The sequence below is a fragment of the Mustela putorius genome, unplaced genomic scaffold (genome assembly GCF_011764305.1).
Source record: "Mustela putorius furo isolate JIRA1106 unplaced genomic scaffold, ASM1176430v1.1 tig00000242_pilon_pilon_pilon, whole genome shotgun sequence".
Classification (NCBI taxonomy): domain Eukaryota; kingdom Metazoa; phylum Chordata; class Mammalia; order Carnivora; family Mustelidae; genus Mustela; species Mustela putorius.
Genome location: NW_025421325.1, coordinates 15,850,440 through 15,869,647, shown reverse-complemented (window position 1 = coordinate 15,869,647; position 19,208 = coordinate 15,850,440). Strand labels below are relative to the sequence as shown.

Below are 19,208 nucleotides of genomic sequence, written 5' to 3'. Positions count from 1 at the left end.
AAAAGAGCAATTTGGTTGTCTTAGTCCATGGGGCCTGCTGTAACAAAAGCACCACAGGCTGGGTGGCTTGTAAACAACAGACATTTATTCTTACAGTTTTGGAGGCTGGAACGTCCAAGTCCAAGGTGCTGGTAGATTTGGTGTCTGATAGGAGCCCGCTTCCTGGTTCATAGACGATGCTTTCTTGCCGCGTCCTCACACAGTGGAAGGGGAGAGGGAGCACTCTGGGATCTCTTTCATAAGGGCACTGATCCCATTCATGAGGGCACCACCCTTTTCTCCAGCTCTCCCTGCTACGGAACATTCAACACGCCCCTCCCGTCTCCCACATCACTGTCCTTCTTGCCACTGGAACGCTACCTATCCACGTTCTAGCCTTCATCGTCCCTAGAGTCTAAAGAGACTTGGCTGTTTATTTATTTATTTATTTTACTAATCCAGATGGTGTCTATTTATCTTGTTAATAACCGCTCTTTGGAGAGACAGTTCACGTTACCATAAAAGTCATCCTTCCAAAAATGTACGTTTTGGTGAGTTTTAGTATATTTGCTGAGTTGTCCAACCAACACCGCTACATCACGGCAGAACATTTTGATGCCCCCGCCCCACAAAACAGAAGCCCTCTACCATTAGCGATCACTCCCTCCTCTCCCTTCCCCCATCCCCTCCCCAGCCCCACCCGCCAACAACCGTTCATCTGCCCTCTGAGCCCACAGATTTACCTACTCTGGGTATTTCATACACATCGAATCCCACAATGTGTCGTTTTGTGCGTCTGACGTCTTGCACTTGGCAGGTTTTCAAGGCTGGTCCGTGCCGTAGCCGGAGATTCTTTTTCATGACCTGGGCTTCCATCGTATGAACGTGCCATCTGTCAAATGCGTGTTCATCAGCTGATCGGCGTTTGGCTGCTTTCAAATTTGGGCTGCTGTGAACAGCACCTGAATTCTTCCACTGACCACCCTGGGTGGTACTATCATCTCCGTTTTAGAGACCCTGCAACCAGGCCAGAACGATGGGGACTCCATTCACATCTTGCACCTTCTTCTGTCTAACAGGTCAGGCCAGAGGTAGAGGGAGATGTTAGCTCCTCCGTGAGCCCCAAGCCCTCTATTCCTGGGAGGCCTGTTTTCCGGCCTTTCGCAGCTCTATAAAGCATGAGGAACAAAAGCACGCATGTGTCAAGGAGGCAGGACCCTAAGACCCTTTCCCTGGCTTGCTCAGGTTCCACAGTGAGAGGGGCTATGTGGAATCCATCAGGAGGTCTGCTGTGTTAGCACCAGGAACTCTCCCTGGGGAAGCGGGTCAGAGCCTCAAGCCCCAGCGCAGCCCTGCCTGCCCTCCTTCTGATGTCCAGAGGAAGCCAGACCTCATCCTCGGAAGCCATGGGCCCCTCCCACTCTGCGGTCCTGTCCATGATGAAGCTTGGTTTGTGGTGGCTCCTTCTGATCCCGGCAGGTGAGTGGGTGTCGTCACTAGGACATCATGCCACACCTGGGGGCTCTCAGGCAGCATGGGGGAATCTCCGGCAGGGACCTCATGGCAGTCTGCCAAAGCCACAGGGGACTTCCAAGCAGCTTGTTGCACAGTGGGAAAGTGGCCGGGCAATCTCAGCTCTGAGCATGTTGCCTTGAACCTCCCCACTTCAGCAAAAATTGGGGACATGCCTGAAGTGGCAGAGGATTTTGTGGTTAGCATTAGCCAGAAGCTCGTTGGCAAGTGGATGGGAGTGAAGGGCTCCTGGAGACGTGTGAAGCCCTTCTCGCTCTGCTCACCCCACATGGACCAGGTGTCTCCCCCATACGGCTGTCCCTTGGGGCTTCTCAGTTCAAGGTTGCATCTTGTCTCCAGGTCAGGTCCACCCCACTCCTCTGCCTCCCTTTCCAGCACTTCCCCCCGGCTTCTTATCTAACAGTCACAGAGTAAGTGCCGTTTCTTGAGCTCCAAGCATGTCTCGCTTGCTTCATCAAGCTCCACTAGACACTGTTATATTTAATCCTCAGCAGTGTTTAGAGATAGATAGGTTCTGGATAGCGTCCCCATTTTACAGATGAGGAAACCGAGATTGAGTGGCTTTGATTCGATGGGAGAGGGACCCAGGCACTCACCACCATGGACTCCCGGAGACCCCTGTCTTCCTTCCCGTCCACAGGGTCGACACAGCGAGCCTCCCCTCCCCAAGCTGAGGACCGCCTCTTCAAACACCTCTTCAGGGGCTACAACCGCTGGGCACGGCCGGTGCCCAACACCACGGACGTGGTGATCGTGCGCTTTGGGCTGTCGATTGCCCAGCTCATCGATGTGGTGGGCCTGTCCCCCCATGCTTCTCCCCTTTGGGATCAGCCCCCAGACCACAGGTCCCTTTCCCGGGGTCCTTATTCCCCTGCTTCCCAGCTCCAGCCCTTCTCCTTCCCACTGTGCCAACCCTAGAGACCCTCCTGAGAGGACGCTGATCCACAGCAATGGGTTGTCTGGGTGCCCTGTTTGTTCCACTCAACACAAACCCAGAGGACCCAAGCGGCCTCTGTGCTCCTGAAGGATCTATAAGGATGGCGGTGTCAGGAGGGGGTGGAGGTTTGGGCTGGGCTTGGGGTGTCATGTGAGAGGTCCTTCTGGGCATAGGGATCTGCGTCAGCCCATCCCACTCCACCCTGTTTTGGGGGGCTGGCTCCATCGCTCTATTGTTCTTACTCTTTCTACTGGGCAGGATGAGAAGAACCAAATGATGACCACCAACGTCTGGCTAAAGCAGGTGAGAACCGCTTCCCTGGTTGAGGCAAGAGTCGGGGTGGGAGCCCATGGACCCCAGACCCTCCCAGGACTGTCTCACAAACAGAGGTATTCTGAATTCACGTTTCACGTTTCAGGGGAGAGTTGCCACTTGGGATGTTCCCAAAGCTGGCTGATTGCAGATGGCTTCTGGTAGGGAGTGTGCACTGAGACTCTGAGTCTGGCACCCAAGAAGGTCACCTACCAGAACCTAGGCATCCCCTTCCTGGGGGTAGGCGTTTCCTGCATGTCGGCCATTGTTTGCAGATCAGCTCATTCTGAGTAGTCACTGAAAACCCAGGGAAGGTTTCATTCTGCCCACTGAATAGCTAAGGAAAGCCTGAAGCAGAGTGTAGTTCAGCTAGAAAAGGGGGGCCCCAGGTGTGTTCAACTCGGAACCCCAGGCTCCTTCTGCAGGAGAATGCTGGGTGTTCCATGTCTATGATGCTTAACAAACCACCCCAACACTCAATGGCATAAAGTGACAGTTTATCATATCTCATGGTTTTATGGCGAGGAGTTTGGGCGGCTTCTTCCGCTTTGCATGGCAACTTCTGGTGTTACTTGGTGCTATTTAACCTGTGGCTAGTCTGCTCTGGAGGGTCTAAGATAGTGTCACCTATGTCCATTCCTTAGTGGGGATGTCTGGAAGGCTCTGGAAGGTTCTGGAAGCTGGGCCCACTTGGGTCCTTCACCCTCTTCAGGCATACTCAGTGTCTTTCTCCAGCAGGGGAGTTGGTTGCCTCACCTGGAAGCTCAAAGACCCCAGAGCAAGGGTCCCAAGAGATAGGAAATGAAGCTGCTGCTTTCTTAAGGTCTGAAAACTGGCCCAGCATCACTCCTGGCAAAGAATGTGTGGCCCTTTTTGATGTACCATTCTCAGGGGCAGCACTTGGGGGCACAGGCTTTATTTGAGGCTGAATATATTCCTTTCTGCTTGACCCTCTTCATGCTCTGCCCAGCCCCTCCCTAGGCCCAGAAGTGTGGACAGGTGGGAGAAAATGAGAAAGAGGACCTAGCCCTCTGCCTCCTTGACCCCCCGCTACTCCTCTTCCTGCCCCACTAGAAAACTGACCATCTCCTATCTCAGAGGCTGGCACTCAGAAACCCACGACAATCGAAACTGGGATTGGCATAACTACTTTGAGTCTTTTGAATGAATGCTTCCCTTTACGTGACCCCAGGGCTATTACTGGCCATGGAGTTTATAGTTGAATGCTTAGGAGAGAGCCATGGAGTCCATCGCTCTGACACTGCTCACCCTGCAGCTGCCAGGAGGTCACACGGCTCATCTTTACAGATTTGCAAATAGAGGTCCAGAGCAGTAAGGGACTTGGGAAGCCACACTGTTCTGCAGTGCAGGGACCAGCTCTGGGATAGGTTGCTATCCTGTCCCCACCCCCCAGGGCTGGTGTCCCTGGCTTCAAGGGCTGGGATGGAGAGCAGAGGAAGGAGCATGAGAGCCGGAGTCAAGCCAATCAGCAGCCCCTCTGACTAACCTGTGATGTTCTGCAAGTTATTCAGCTTATCAGAGTCTTAGTTCCTCATCTGTTAAATGGAGATAGTGTCCTCCGTTGCCTGCATTGGCAACTAATTGCCAATTACTATAACCCATGGGTACAGAGGCCCTCCAAATGTTGGTCGAAGCCTGAAAGCTTGAGAGATGATGGACTTGGGGGAAAGGGAATACAACGATGAGGCCCAATCCCTTTCAGAATTGTTCGTCAATGTCCTGAGAAGTCCTGACAATTTTACAAAGTTTTAAACATTCCTTATTTTGCAAGTTGGGGTCCTCTGTGCACCTAAGCCTTCCTCTACAGGTGAGTGGTCAATACCACTGCTGGGCCAGTGTCTCCCCAAGCCTGGTTTGGGTACCAACAGCAGTGTTCCATGAGAATGGTTTTACTTGCCTTGCTGATCCTTTTGTAATCGTCTTACATTTATATTTTAGTGGATATTTCCAAATGCTTTTGATTTTCTAGTGAAGTCCCTGATGTAAAATTTCAAAATTCAGGTGATCTTAAAAATCATGAATAAATTTGAAGGGAAAAACTGAGTACATGATGATACAGACAGCACAGGTATATCGTCAAAAATTATGAACCTGGGACTTGGGTGCTTGGAGTTTGGGAACCACACCACTGAGCTAGACCAGTGCTCTTCCTCGCATGCATCTGCTTCCTGAAAATACTATTTCCCTTCACTCCTTCCTGGACCCCTACCAAGTTGATGCTTTGTGTAAACGTCACACAATTATCCTTGGAGGGGAGAAGCCTTCCATCATGGGATCCTATTCAAGGGTGCAATACGGCACTATTTTAGTGAAGAGGTGCAAAAGCAAAATGTCCCCAGGACCGAGGACAGGCTCAGAGTCGGGGAGGCCAGGATTCAAGTACCGGTGCTGCCACTTATTAGCAGCGTACCCTCCACACTTCACTCTCTTCATCCTTATCCAGAGGGATGTTGTGAGGATTGGAAAGAACCATCTAAAGGGCCTATGACAAAACTACATATATAGATGCTAGTAGCTATTATTTTAATTATGAAAAGGCCCTGGGCGGCAAAGACAGCCTTGTGGGGCAACCCCAGTCATTATCTGTTGGGTTGGTTGTTTCTTTCAGGTCCAGAAGGGTGGTGGGAAGCCCTCCGTCCCAGAGCTAGAACCAGACAGCTTTAGAGGGAGAAGGCATTGTTTTCATTGCTGAGCTACACGTTTCCTGAACATGGCCCCAGGGCTTGGTGCTAGGGAGCCAAAGTGAACCAGCTGTTGTCCCTGGCTGGTAGAACTTAAAGAAGCATTAAATAAATATGTAGGCAAATCCACACTGATCACCACTTGTGATGTTGCCGAGAAGGAACATTTCAGAGAATGAATAATATTATCCTGGTTTTGGGGGGGAAATTCGCTTGGACCTACTACTGGAACCAAGGCTGGGGCCCAGAGCTTCCCCTTCCTGCTGGGTCTCCCAAGGCGGGGGTGGGGGGGAACGCTCTGGAACACAGTTTATAAGCACTGTGGACTTCCCGGTCTGGACTCCCCAGTTTCAGCCACATAACCCTGGCTGGGTGTTTTCACTTCTCTGGTCCTCAGTTTCCTTACCTGTTCGAATGGGGAGATACTTCGGTCTGCCCAGCATTCCCTCCCCAGCTCTCCCAGGGAGTCTCTTCTGAGATGGAGGGTGTACAAATCCTTTGTAAACTGTGAGGCATAAAAAAAACGTTGTTCCTACAAATGAGTGAGGTGGCTCTCCAGCATCATCCCGCTAGGGGGGCAGAACGGGGACTGGAGGCCAGACTAGCGGGACCTATTGTCCAGGTGTGCCCAGGACTTTGAGTACCAGAGCTGGGGCAAAACGGGCTTGGTTATCCCAGGCTGGACTCCTGACCCCTGTCCCGGTCTCACGGCCCTTTCTCCTCTGTGGGTATGGGGAGGCCCTTGTGTGTATGGAGGTGCTCCCGAAGGCAGGCGGTGCCAGGTGACGGGACTTCCCTCCCCACATATAGGAGTGGAACGACTACAAGCTGCACTGGAACCCGGCTGACTTCGGCAACATCACATCCCTCCGGGTCCCTTCGGAGATGATCTGGATCCCTGACATTGTCCTCTACAACAAGTAGGAAGCCGGTGGAGGCTCCCAGGAGGGGCGGGTGTAGGGAAGCCTGGCTGGGTTGGACGTGGGCGGTCCCCCTCGTGTCTCAGCTTCCTTGCCTCCTTCTCGACTCATCCTCTTGCTCATCCTCATCCCTCCTCCTTTCCTCTTGATTCCTTAGTTTCTCGCACTTGTCCGCCCAAACTTACTGAGAACCCAGTCTAAATTAGCACATGGTACTGTATGTATGGGACACGGATTTGCCCACACCACGTGGTCTTTGAAAAATCGGGTGGTTTAGACTGTGAAAGCAATGCCGAAGGGTGGGCGTTTTGCAGGAGGGTGGTATTGTTGGAACCGGTGAGCAGCATCCCCGGGGAGCACCCTCAAGGGGCGGACTCACTTGGCGTGGGTATTTTGTAAAACTCACATTATTTATAGTTGCTTTGCATTCAGGACCCAAAAAGGAGCCATTTTTGAGCACAATGATGAGACACTGATAAAAGGCAGGGAAGTGGAAAGAGAGTCCCAGTGAACACCAACAACACAATTAAAAAAAAAAAAAAGATAGAGACCTAGTCTTTCATTTGTCTGTTTGGTGTCAGGTAATTCTTCACTTAGAAAACAAAACCTGAAAAGTATTTGATGTTATGCTTGTCTAACGGAGTTTTCTAATGTGGAGCTCTAAGGAGCCCCCATTCTCAGAGATACGAGCAGATACGAAAAACAGTCATGTGGTCAAATAATTTTGGAAGAGATGGACTGTATGCCCATAACTCCGCCACCGCAGCCCCAGTCCTTTGGGAACTGTGAGCACAAGATATCATTTTCAATGTTGTTGGAAGTTGTACTACTAAGATACACATGCAGTCTAGGTTTTCTAACTCATTTGACCCAAATTTGGAAGATCTATCTTTAAACAAAAAAATAAAGGGGGACAGATCCATTTTTGAGTTTTGGTGTCTTCAGAGAAAGTCATGACAATGATTCCTTTATACCACCGAGTCCTGGTCAGACCCAAAGTCCTCTTTCCTGAGCTGCGTCCATAAACACACAGATCAGCACGGGTTACCAGAAGGTCTAGCTGCAGGTGCCTGGTGTTGGCGGTTGTCACTGGACTCACGGACCCCTTCCTGCATATCTTTATGCGGAGCCATAACCCCGAGCCAGCGCCCAAGATCCTTCTAGTTGTGCTCCCTTTGCACCTGGCAGGAAAGTCTGGACCAAAGTCCTAACATCAGATACAACCTAAAGTTTGTACCGTCATTATAGCTTCGACCAGTGCCCCTTGATAATAACAGGAGACTTGTTGGCTAGGACAAAAGTTCAAACCAAATTCTTGCAGACATTTAAAGAAGGGTGTCCTTCATCCAGACATTCCACTCCAGGTTAAACAGGAGGATGGAGGAAATTGCACCTTTCTTTCCTCCACATGGGGCACATGTCGCCATCTAGTGGTAGTTCTGTGTGGTGACCAAAAAAAAAGGTTAAACTTCGGCCTGACGTGTACCTGTTTGTCAAAGTTCCTGTTTCCAACCTTCTGAGTTTCCCGTTTTCCAATTCCTAATCTGGCACTTCTCCATAGAAAATAAGTCTGTCTTCCCGTGTGCTCCTCTGGTTCCCTTGACTTTAAGAAATTGGAGGGAGAAGGAAGGCTCCTTGAACATTAGGGCCCAGAGCCCACAGCACTATCCCACCTGGTGGGAATTGGGACTCAGGCTCTCAGGAAGTCCCAGTGAATGGCCACTGTTCCCCCAGTGCTCCCACAGCACCATGATGCCACAGTGTCATCTCCCACCACCCTTTCCTATGCCCTTCCCCCTCCCCTACCACCCCCAGCCTGAGCACACACTGAGTTTTGTCTCTCCCCTCCTCTGTTCCTTATTCCGTGCCTTTGCTCCACTAGTGTGGCTTCCACCCCATCTTTCCACCCATCGCACTGGCAACTTTAAGGATGAGCCTGCTCACTCCCGCCAGAAGGGATGTCCGACCCCGCCTCGCCCCACCCCAAGTGGACTGCCTTGGGGTGCTCTTGCCACCCCCTTGGGTTATAGGTGTTAAGGGCTGCATCTCATTTCCTCGTGGCTCCTTGTGGTTCCTTAAGGGCAGGCCTGTGCCTCACATTCCATCCCCCACAGCTTGTGTAGAGGCCCTAGGGGATGAGGCTGGTGCAGAAATGCCCAGTGGGGGAACTTGCTTCCTTCACCAGCAAAGGTGTTATGTCTCTTCTGAGCCAGGAGCTAAGGATCTCAGGTGGGAAAAGACGTGACCCTAGACGAGGGCCTTGCTCCCCATCTGCTGTGGGGAGAAAATATAAATAATCACCTTAAAATATTAAGTGAACACAAACGGGCCATATGACTATCTGTCCCATGTGTTTATAAATATGTAGAAAATTATATATATGATGTGTATGGCACTCAAATATAGATGACATATATATGTATAATATCAGAGTGTTAATAGCGGTTGTTTCTAAAATTCTTGCTCTTTTCCTATATTTTTCAAAATTCCTGCTTTTGTTGTTAAAAGGATAGTGTTTGAAAGACAACTCAGGTAGCTCTGAGTGTGAGTGTGCTGGGAGAGCCTCCCGCACTTGCACAGATGGCGACAACTGAGCAGGGTCTGGCTTTGTTATTTGGGTGCCCAGCACTGGCACGTGGGCTGAGCCGGGCCCCCCAGCTCCTCTCCTCTCCCCAGTGCAGATGGAGAGTTTGCGGTGACCCACATGACCAAGGCCCACGTCTTCTCCACGGGCACCGTGCACTGGGTGCCCCCCGCCATCTACAAGAGCTCCTGCAGCATCGACGTCACCTTCTTCCCCTTCGACCAGCAGAACTGCAAGATGAAGTTTGGCTCCTGGACCTACGACAAGGCCAAGATCGACCTGGAGCAGATGGAGCAGACGGTGGACCTGAAGGACTACTGGGAGAGCGGAGAGTGGGCTATCATCAACGCCACTGGCACCTACAACACCAAGAAGTACGACTGCTGCGCAGAGATCTACCCCGACGTCACCTACTACTTCGTCATCCGGCGCCTCCCGCTCTTCTACACCATCAACCTCATCATTCCCTGCCTGCTCCTCTCCTGCCTCACCGTGCTCGTCTTCTACCTGCCCTCGGACTGCGGCGAGAAGATCACGCTCTGCATCTCCGTGCTGCTCTCGCTCACCGTCTTCCTCCTGCTCATCACCGACATCATCCCCTCCACCTCCCTGGTCATCCCGCTCATCGGCGAGTATCTGCTCTTCACCATGGTCTTTGTCACGCTCTCCATCGTCATCACGGTCTTTGTCCTCAATGTCCACCACCGCTCCCCCAGCACCCACACGATGCCCCACTGGGTGCGAGTGGCCTTTCTGGGCTGTGTACCCCGGTGGCTGCTAATGAGCCGGCCCCTGCCCTCCTTGGAGCCCCAGTACCCCCCAGATCTGAAGCCCGGCTCCTCCTACCGCTGGCTGGAGACCAACGTGGATGCGGATGAGAGGGAGGAGGAGGAGGAAGACAGATGGGTGTGGGCAGCCCAGTCCTTGCCCCGCCTGGGTGTCCTCTGCAGCCATGGTGGTCAACACCATGGGGCTTCGGGTCCCAAGGCAGACGCCCGATGGCAGCAGGATGGGCTTTTGCTGTCACCTCGCATACAGAAGGCGCTGGAAGGTGTGCGTTATATCGCCGATCACCTGAGATCTGAGGATGCTGACTCTTCGGTGAGTTGGGGCCGGGAGAGGGGCTCTTCCTCTGGGTGGCTATCCCTCGTCCCAAGGTGTTTAGACCACCCAGTCTCCTCCATGGGGGCTCGTTTCCCTCTGCTATGGCCCTCAGGAATCTGGACTAAACTGTGATAAAGGACGTCTAGCTGGCAGGTGGCAGAACGGCAGCCAAGAACACCCCAGCTAAGGCTATCTGGGGAATAACAAGCCAGAGAGGGAGGGACCTCAGAAGCTGAAATTCCCCGTGCCATTCTTGGCACAGTCACCCTATAGGTGGTGGGGGGAGGGGACAGAGGGAGGCGAAGGGAGTATCACCAGACGATAAACCAAGTAAGTCAGCCTGCTGCATCCTCAGCTTTCCTCCTTTGTCCTGTGGGCTCTGGGCATTTTGTAGAAGTCACTATTCACCCACAAAGCCTAAGGAACATTGGTTGTATCTGATGAGCTCCCCGCCCCAGCCCCTGTCAAGCCCAGCGTTAGTAGGTAGGTCAGCAGGCACCGCTCGGGATTGCAGACTTCTTACCAACCTAGGGAAGGATGGAAGGCCTGTGGGTAGCCGTGTTGAGTGGTTAGGAAAAATTAATCGTTATCTCACTTGTGAGCAGGGAGATAACCCCACCTGCTTGCTTGGGCGATGAGGCCAAATTCCACAAAGCCCTGCCCCCTGTGACCCGCCCAGACTTCCCCAGGGCCACACCTATCCCCACCTACCTCCGTGGCTCCCCCTCCTGCAGTGGGTGGGGGATTGGGAGTGGGGTGAGGGAGAGGCGATCTGTGGTGGGGGCACAGTCTCCGCCATTTTGTAACTGCCAGGGGGTTGAGTTTAAATCGCTGCACCCCCCTGGGAAGGTCCATGCCCTTTGGTGGTTCTAGAACATCTGGCCTCCCTTATCTGAAATTTGAGAGTCTATGGAAAGGTTCTGGCTCACGTCCTAGGGGTGAGATAAGGCAGGGATCACTAGGAGAGGCTTGTTTGGGTCTTGAGACCACCTTAGGTTCCCCATGTCTCGGTGAGGCCACGGCTGCCCCCAGTGTCATCCTTACAGAGACTGTGCATGGGTGGGACACTTCCCCACTCCCAAGGCCTGGCCTCTGTCACAGTGAGCTCATTTCCATGTGCAGGTCAAGGAAGACTGGAAGTATGTGGCCATGGTCATTGATAGGATATTCCTCTGGTTATTTATCGTCGTCTGCTTCCTGGGGACAGTTGGACTCTTTCTGCCTCCGTACCTGGCTGGAATGATCTGATCTCCTGTCCCTTGCTTGGACCCAAAGGTGACACTGCTGACCATCTTTAACCACCACTCCCTCTAGTACAACGTTGGGTTCAAGGCCATCCGACTGCAAGCACCTCTCTGTGGAGTCCCTACACTGGCCCCATCATGGAAGACTCCTTGGGTCAATTCACTGAACTTATTGTACTGTGTGCTGAGAATCTGCCAGGCACAGAGCCCAGTTTTGGATGCTGGGCAACTAAGAAGTGAGGAACTTGCTCTGCAGAAGGTTACAATATGGTGATGACAATGTGAAACCATGTAAGTTTCTCCTACAGGAGCCCTGAAGACGCTGAGTAACAGGAGGACCACGAGGGGGCAATCCAGGGGGCAGATGCACAGACCTCCAGGGATGGGTGCATGGGGAAGAGAGGAGAGGGTGCTTCAGGGGGTGGAAGAACTATGAACAGCATTTTGGATTCAAGAATGAGCCTAAGGTGTCTAGAACAGGCAGGCTGAGATGGAGCTCCAGTGTGGGAGCTGTGGGAGGAGGTTGGAAAGGCAGGTTCGGGTATCTTGAGTCTGATCCTGAAGGTCTAACGTTGGTTGACCCTCCCTGGAAGGAAAGGGGGAAGCAGGGACCCAGTGGGGTAAAAGGTACAGGTACAGGTCAGACCTTTTGGGTGGCAGTGGGAGGTGTGGCTGGATGCAAGTAGCTGGGTCATCCCACCTGCCTAGAAGCTCACTTGAACCCCTTGCTTTCCCTCACCTGTAGCAACACCCCCTCAGCTTCCCGCAGCAAACGGGCTCCGCACTAGCTGGCCCCAAGAGGTCTGGCCACTTTGCGGTCCCTGCCATCTGTCCTTGAATGCACATCGACAAACCAGGAAGGTATCCTGGGTCATCCTTGACTCAAGCTTGCAGCTTGCTCCTCCCACCCACTCATGGGGCAGGTGATGGCCAGCCTGCAGGACTTTTGCTCGGAGTGAACTGAAGGGAGTGAGCTGGGCTGCTTTGCAGCTCGACTGCTGTGGAAATGCAGAAGCTGCGGGACGGCTTCCCTTCCCAGCCTGGCCTCCCAGTCCTTCCTGAAGTCCTGCAGTGGCTTCTGAGCCGCTCTGGACGGCCCAGGAGTCCTCGCACCTCCGAATCCAGCAATCCACAGCCAGCAGCTGCATGCCAGAGCCTGGGGGGAGCTCCTGGCCCCAGGTCATCCCTCACCCCCGCCTGTCCAGCCCGCAGAGAGCAGAACCTCAGCCACTAACAGAAGCAGACACTCTCTGGATGGTGTGCGGACCCCAGATAGGAAGCCAAGTGGGATGAACTTCCGGTTTCCTTGGGCCTTGAGGTACTCCACTTACCTCTCCTTGACAAACACAGAGAAAACCTGCAACACCCAGGCCAGGCCCCTACTCCTCAGTTCTTCCCAAAACTCCCCTGCTCAGCCGCCTATCTGGTTTCCGGCTACCCCCCACCCCCGCAACTCCTGCAGGGGCAGTCCCCCAGCCTCCTTTCTGGTCCATCTTGGCTCTCCCAGCCCCCATCTCCTGGTGCAGTGTTGTTCCTTCATGCTATTCCATCTCCCACCCACCTTGCATGTGAGTGAAGAGATGAAATAAAGCTAAGGCTGATGCTCGTTCAGCTGCGGGACCCCTCCTCAGCATTCTCAGGACCATTCAAGCCCCCTGCACTCCAGTGGCTGGCACGCCAGCTGGGAGAGTGCCATTGGTGTTCCTCACAGGGCACAAGAGGGGTCTTCCCTTAGTCCCCACTGGAAAGTCACCCTTGGGTCAGGCGCAGGGGAGTAGGGCCTGGAGCCCACACCTTACCCCACTGCCCCCTGGTGTCACCACGCACCCCTCCGTGCTCGAGCCTGGCGTCAGCTCTTGACCTGCGCCCAACAGAACACAATCAATTTCTTCCAGGGCAGTGGCCCAAGGTCAACGTCACCCTCCTTCCAAAGCAAACAAAACAACCAAACCACAAAGCAAATGGTACAATTTTAATTCATCCACAAGTCAAATAGAAAGAAGGTAGAAGAGTGTTTTGCACAAACACAAGGGAGGGGTGAGGCCGATGGGAAAGTGGTGGGTGGGGGCGGGGGATTGGGTGGGGGGGGTTGGGGTGGGGGAGAGAAGGGGAAGTAAGAAAAGAGGGAGAGAAGGAAGGGGCCAAGTCAGGGAAGAGAGAAAGGGCACAGGGAAGAGAGCAGATTGTGGTCCGAGTCCTGTTATGGCCTCGTCTCTCCCCTTCCCCCGCAACGCTTGGCGTGTAGACCACACAGAGTCTTGTGCCCAGACTCCCAATAGCTTGTTCCTGGACTGGGTCCCAGGTCCCCCCTCAGAGGGGGCACATGGCTATTAGTCCAGTCCACACTCACATTAAATAAATTCCAATATACACTGTACAAGAAAGCCAGGCCCATCCCTCATCTCGCAAGCCGCCCAGCCCCAAAGGAAAGCCCCTCCCGAGTCCCTCGGTCCATCCGTCCATCCGAGGACCTCCGTGGGCGGAACAAGAAGGAATAGCTTGGCTCCAATAGACCTGCCATGTCCTTGCAGAAAGCCATCGTGACCACTAGGGGCACCAGTGTGACCACAGCGGAGCAGGTGGGTGTGAGGAGGGAGTGGCCAGCCGCAGCAGGGCTCCCTCTGAGCCCTCTTGGTCACACACCCCTGCCCCGCCCCTCCGGCATCTAGAGCCCTGAGTCCCCTCTGTCCAGCTGCAGCCTGAGCAGCACAGTCTGGGGTTGGGTGGGGGGAGGGGGTCGTGCAAAGTGGCAAGGGGAGGCCTCCCCACAGCCTTCCCCCAGAAGACCCACATTACCGAAGGCAAGGCAGGGGCCAGGGGGAGGCAGGGGAGGGAACACTACAGGCAGGGGCAGAAGATGCAGGCAGGTGGCGCCCACCCTCCATCACTCTGCGGGCGGGTGGGCCAGATTGGCCAGAACTTTGGCCTGGTCTACTGCATCCAGCAGGTTCTTGGCGTCCACGGCCAGAGTGTGGGAGGCCGTGAGCATCTGCCGCTTGCACTCCTCACTCAGGGAGGTCACGGCGTTTTGCTGGGCCAGGCGCATCTTATTGATGAGCTCTGCTAGGTCCTTGTTGAGCAGTTTCTGGGTCCCCTCGATCTGTAAGAAAAGAATGCTTGAGAGGCTGGAAGCCTGAGCTGCGGTGACGTTTAAGCTTGGAGAGTAGGGAAGCCATGCAAGTATCCTGTTTGGGCTTGGCCGAGGCAGTCACAAGCTTTCTGGGGGACAAGTTTGATCCAAGGCCCTATGTGACCTGGAGACAGACATTGCAGATGCCCCAGACCCTAGCCCACTCCATCCTAGCTCTGCCTGACACAGCCCCACAGACTGTCCCTTCACTGCTGTACCCCCTCCTGCTGACTCAAGGGTAGAGTGAACGTCGGACAACAGGTGCCCTTATTCATTAGTTAGCTGTCTACCTTCAACTCAAGAGCCCGGGGACCGTGGCTTGAGCTGTAGGGTTTGGCTTACCACCACTTCCCAGTGCCTAGCACACTGCTAAGAGCGCAGATTCAGCACCCAAGGTACTCCCCAGTGCAATGAATGACGGAGCCATCACCTGGAGGGGAAGGACCTCTAACAGGGAAGGGACAGCACCAGCTGGGGCTCCTCTATGGGCTGCTACTGTCACCCAGAGGAAGGCTGGGAAATGCCCAGGTCTTCCTGCATCCCGTCTCGGACAGTCACATGTTGTGGGGACAGTGATGTCATGCGGCCATCCCCCCTGAGCTGTGTCGCTGGGAGTCGGTGGCTGACACAGCCTGGCGGGAGGGCGTGGGTTCTGCTGAGCCCCATGATTGGTTTCCCAGGCAGACAACCAACCCATGTTCCGAGATGCTAGTGTTCAGCTTTTGACTATGGTCAGAGTCTCCTATGGCTGTAACAGCCCATGACCAGTGCGGTGGCTCAAAACAACACAAATTAGTCTCTTCTGCTCCTGGAGGTCAGAAGGCTGGAAATGGGTCCTATGGGGTTAAAGTCAAGGGGATGGCTGGGCCACGCTCCTCCTACACTCAAGGGGGGAATCTGTTCCCTGCCATTTCTAGCTTCTAAAGGTAGCTGCCTTCCTTGGCTTGTGGATCCTTCCAGCAGCGATGTTATCCCAACCTCTGCTTCTGTCATTCCATCTCCTTCTCTGACTCTTAAAGGATGTCCGCTTCTGACACCCTCTTACAAGGACTCTTGGGCCTCATTGCACCCACATGGATAAGGCAGCATAATCCGATTGCCCCATCTCAGGATCCTTAAGTTAATCCCTCCTGCAAAGTGCAGGACCCCAGTTCTGTAGACACTTAGCCTTAGTGTGGCAGGTGATTAGATAAAGGGTCATGGGAAGGGAAAAGGTAAAGGGAAGATCTGTCCTCCCTTGCACACCCTCGTGCGTTACGGAATCACGGCAACTGTCTAAGACTTAAAGGGGGAGACTCCCCCTAGGAGGCTGGCTGGGTTCCTGGGCACCGGCTCTGCACCCTTCCCTCTCCCCCGCCCTCCTCGTGGTCCAGATTTGCTGGGCAGAGCCACGTGTACAGAAGGTGGGGAGACAGACAGGAGGCTGCCCTGGGGTCCTCCTGAGTGTTCTGTGTGAAACGCAGCTGGTGCAGGTGAAGGTGAAGGGCAGAAGTGACATCCAACAACGCTGTCTGGAAGAAGCACACCCACCTCTGTCCGAGAGGATGACGGCAAGGAGGGCAGGAGATCATCTACGCTCCCAATGAGCTTCCGCAGGGTCAGGCCCACGTTCTGTGGGAGAGAGGGGTGGGGGTACTATCACCTCTTGTTTTCGGAGGAAGCTGTGTTTCCCCAGGGAGAAGCCCTCCTGGGACGGCAGCTGCCCCCGTCAACTCCCTGGCACTAAATTCCCACCAGCCACTTTGCATTAAAGGGAGACTTTCTGGGAAAGGCACCTGCAGGGCAGACAAGGGAGCCCAGCGCCACCCCCTCCCATTCAGGGCCAGAAGGGGCAGCCTCCACCCGCCCTGTCCACGACTGTCACCTTCACCACCACCACATAGCCCTCAGGAGGCAGCTGACAGAGCTCGTTCTTGAGGTCCAGCACAGCCCGCACTAGCTCCATGACATTGAGGTACACCAGATCATCGGTCCGGTCCAGGTTGGCTGTGGGCTGGATTGACTGGGGGGAGGGGAAAGCAAGGGGCCAGAGGGGAGGGTCGTGAGTCTGGGGGACACTGAGATTCTTTCTTGGGCAGACACTACTGGTGCCAACACAGCCACCAGCTCAATCTGAAAAGACTCTTCTCTGAAATAATGATGCCCTGTCCTGCAGGGGGTGGGGGGTGCATCCCTCCCTTCTGCATTCAGGGCAGTGGTTCTCAGACAAGTCAGCCAGAAAGCCTTGAAATGGTACCAGTGGCTGGTCTCACACCAGACCAATGAGACCATCACCTGGGTTCCTGAGTTCGGGGGCCAGGCGGTTTTCGAAGCCTCTTGGATGATTCTAATGGGAGCCCAGGCTCACAACCACTGTTCCAGAGTAAGAAAAGCCAGCACCTGGTCCCAGGCTACTGCAAGAACAGTGTGGGTGCAGGAATCCAAGGGGGCAGCCTGAGACAGGAAGGGAGTCCAGACTTCCTGCTCCTAGGGCTGGGTCAGTGAGGTTTCTTCCAGGTCAGGGAGGGGACACAGGAGATGAGGAGACTGGGCTTCCCCTTGCCTTTTCACGAATTCACTATATGCCCTTAAACAAGGTATTTCTCTCTGGCCTCAGCTGTGTATTGTGGGTGCTGGACTGGATTATTTCTTAGGGCCTCTGAAATCTTCACAGCCCCTGGCCTTGTGTCTTGGGGAGCCCTGGTTCAAAGTCATTACCAGCTTTGGCCCCGCCAACACATACCTGCGCGCCCAGCCGTGGTGGCTTCTGTGGGGGGCCCGTGAACTCCGCTGCAAGGGGAGGGAGAGTGAGTGTGGCAGGGAGGTCTGGGCACCCAGGCCCTTTTCTTCCTGCCCGCTGATAACCAAACCAACCCCTTCTCCTAAGTTACCAGGAGACCCAGGGAAACCAAGTTTAAAGGTGTTTCCGGAAAATAACCTCTGGGCTCCCTGCCCTCCCCGCCCCCACAGTTAAGCACTGCCGTCCATCTGATAGACAGAAAAAGCCACAGTTGCAGTGGAGATGGGATGATTACAGGAGGTGCTCCAGCTTCTGCAGGGTTCATAGTGGCCCCCAAGCACACACTCTGGCCTTGACACTGGTGAAGGAACTTCACCGGTGCCAGAGCAGCTAAGGGGGCTGATGGTCCACTTGGAGCATCTGGGGGTCCGGGAAGTGAAACAGCAGAGAAGCCATGCTATTCACTCCACATTTTGAAAAGCAAAGGCACGTGCAAGCCCTGTGGAGTTGCTGGAAGACTGAGCGGGAATGGAAGCCGGAAGACTGGTTCGACTTTCTAACCTTCTGCCGCCAGACAGCCGTGTGACCTGGGGCAGCTCGCTTACACTCCCTGGCCCACCCTTCTCATCTGTCAAACAGCAGGGTTCACTCAGAAGGGACCCTAGAACCAGAAGGCCTGGGTTCTAATCACAGCTCTGTTCTTTTCTAGCTGTGTGACTTTGGATTAGTTACTTGACCTTTCTGTGCCAAACAGCAGGGTTCACTCAGAAGGGACCCTAGAACCAGAAGGCCTGGGTTCTAATCACAGCTCTGTTCTTTTCTAGCTGTGTGACTTTGGATTAGTTACTTGACCTTTCTGTGCCTTAGTTTCACGTCCTTTGTAAAATGGACATGATTCATTGTATCTACCCGATCAAGTGGCCGTGAGGTTGGAGCTGACATTTGCAAGCAACCTGGGCCCATGCTTGTCTAGTGTTCAGTTTCCTGTGACTGTTGTCACTGTCACTGGCCACTGTTCTTGTCATCACTGTCATCATCCCCATCGCCAACATCATCAGCTGCACCCTCCCTACAGGGAGGGTGGTGAGCCTGGCTCACCGCTGGCTTTTCCTGCTCCCCCTTTAGCAGCAGTTTCTGGAAAGGCCCTGTGGTCTCAGCTGCCCCTGCCTGCCCTCTCTCCCCCATCCCCGGGGCATAGGGAAGACAGGCCCTGGGAGAGGCGGGTGGAGCTACTGTCCCCCACAGACGGCCTTCGACAGAGGGAGGGAGGACAGGAAGGAAGAGCCACCAAGGTCTCCAAAGGCAACAGGAGATACACTTAAGCAAAGGCTGCAGACCCGGCAAGAGGGAGAGATGAGAGATAGGTGGAGGGAGCGAGAGGACGGGGTTGGCAGACGGAGCAGAGGGTAGCTATCCTTTCCCAAAAGGGCCCTCCCTGCACCCTCTGAACTGGAACAGGCAGTTTCTGAAAACGGCTAACAGACGCTGCAGCCTCTGTGATGGGCAATGAGTGAGCTCCGCAGGAGAGGTCAAGGGGAAGCTCCCGCCAAAAGGGAGGGCACAGACACTTACTGTAGCCGGCCTCCTTCTCTGGGGTCTGGAAGGCAGGAAAGAGAACTTGTCACCAGCCCGCCCCTGGAGGCACCCCGCTCCCCACCCTGACCTGATCCCCGAGAGTTCAGCTGCACACTCGGAGGTCAGGGGGCCAGTGGGGCACCCCGTCTCAGAGCCTGAAGGGCCCTGTGGCAGAGGGGGCATGCACTATGGGTGGAGATCCAGCGGGAGCTCAGGAACCAGGAGCGGAGCTTCGTGGAGCTCAAAGTAAAAGGAGAAGTCTAGCTCCCGGGGGAGAGGCAAAAAGGGAAGGAATGGGCGGGCAGGTCGCCCAGTGCAAGGGTCCTGCTGTCTCCAACGCCTTCCCAGGCCTTGACTTTAAGGCAGAGGTCTTTCCCGATGACTTACCAGCGGGGACTTGTCATTCATGTACAGCATGGGGTCCTGCAGGGGAGGAAATTGAAGCAAATGGCTTAGCATTCTAGAACTG

The 19,208-nt window shown here is 54.3% G+C and overlaps 2 protein-coding genes across 8 annotated transcripts in view; one reads left to right on the top strand and one right to left on the bottom strand.

Annotated features, from left to right (window-relative positions):
- Nucleotides 1-1,238: 1,238 nt before the first annotated feature.
- On the top strand, nucleotides 1,239-13,291 carry CHRNA2 (cholinergic receptor nicotinic alpha 2 subunit). Its single transcript, XM_004775103.3, has 6 exons — nucleotides 1,239-1,458; nucleotides 2,153-2,304; nucleotides 2,708-2,752; nucleotides 6,274-6,383; nucleotides 9,060-10,068; nucleotides 11,194-13,291. Exons 1-6 carry the CDS (start codon nucleotides 1,350-1,352, stop codon nucleotides 11,317-11,319), a joined length of 1,551 nt encoding a protein of 516 aa, XP_004775160.2. The 5' UTR covers nucleotides 1,239-1,349; the 3' UTR covers nucleotides 11,320-13,291.
- Nucleotides 13,273-19,208, bottom strand: part of PTK2B (protein tyrosine kinase 2 beta) — a 122,733-nt gene continuing 116,797 nt past the window's right edge. For all 7 annotated transcript variants that reach the window (XM_004775099.3, XM_004775100.3, XM_045078361.1 and 4 more), the window contains 6 exons: nucleotides 19,127-19,162; nucleotides 18,737-18,761; nucleotides 17,168-17,214; nucleotides 16,310-16,447; nucleotides 15,976-16,056; nucleotides 13,273-14,415 (listed from right to left, as the gene is read on the bottom strand). In XM_004775099.3, the coding sequence (XP_004775156.1) occupies nucleotides 14,200-14,415; nucleotides 15,976-16,056; nucleotides 16,310-16,447; nucleotides 17,168-17,214; nucleotides 18,737-18,761; nucleotides 19,127-19,162 (543 nt within the window). In that variant the 3' untranslated portion in view covers nucleotides 13,273-14,199. The remainder of the gene's footprint in view (nucleotides 14,416-15,975; nucleotides 16,057-16,309; nucleotides 16,448-17,167; nucleotides 17,215-18,736; nucleotides 18,762-19,126; nucleotides 19,163-19,208) is intronic.

What these genes read in the sequence shown, in the direction of transcription:
- CHRNA2 (XM_004775103.3), top strand. Translation starts at nt 1,350, where the DNA reads ATGTCCAGAGGAAGCCAGACCTCATCCTCGGAAGCCATGGGCCCCTCC. An exon ending in GCTCCTTCTGATCCCGGCAG is followed by an intron (nt 1,459 to 2,152) that starts GTGAGTGGGTGT and finishes TCCCGTCCACAG; the next exon opens with GGTCGACACAGCGAGCCTCC. An exon ending in TTGCCCAGCTCATCGATGTG is followed by an intron (nt 2,305 to 2,707) that starts GTGGGCCTGTCC and finishes TCTACTGGGCAG; the next exon opens with GATGAGAAGAACCAAATGAT.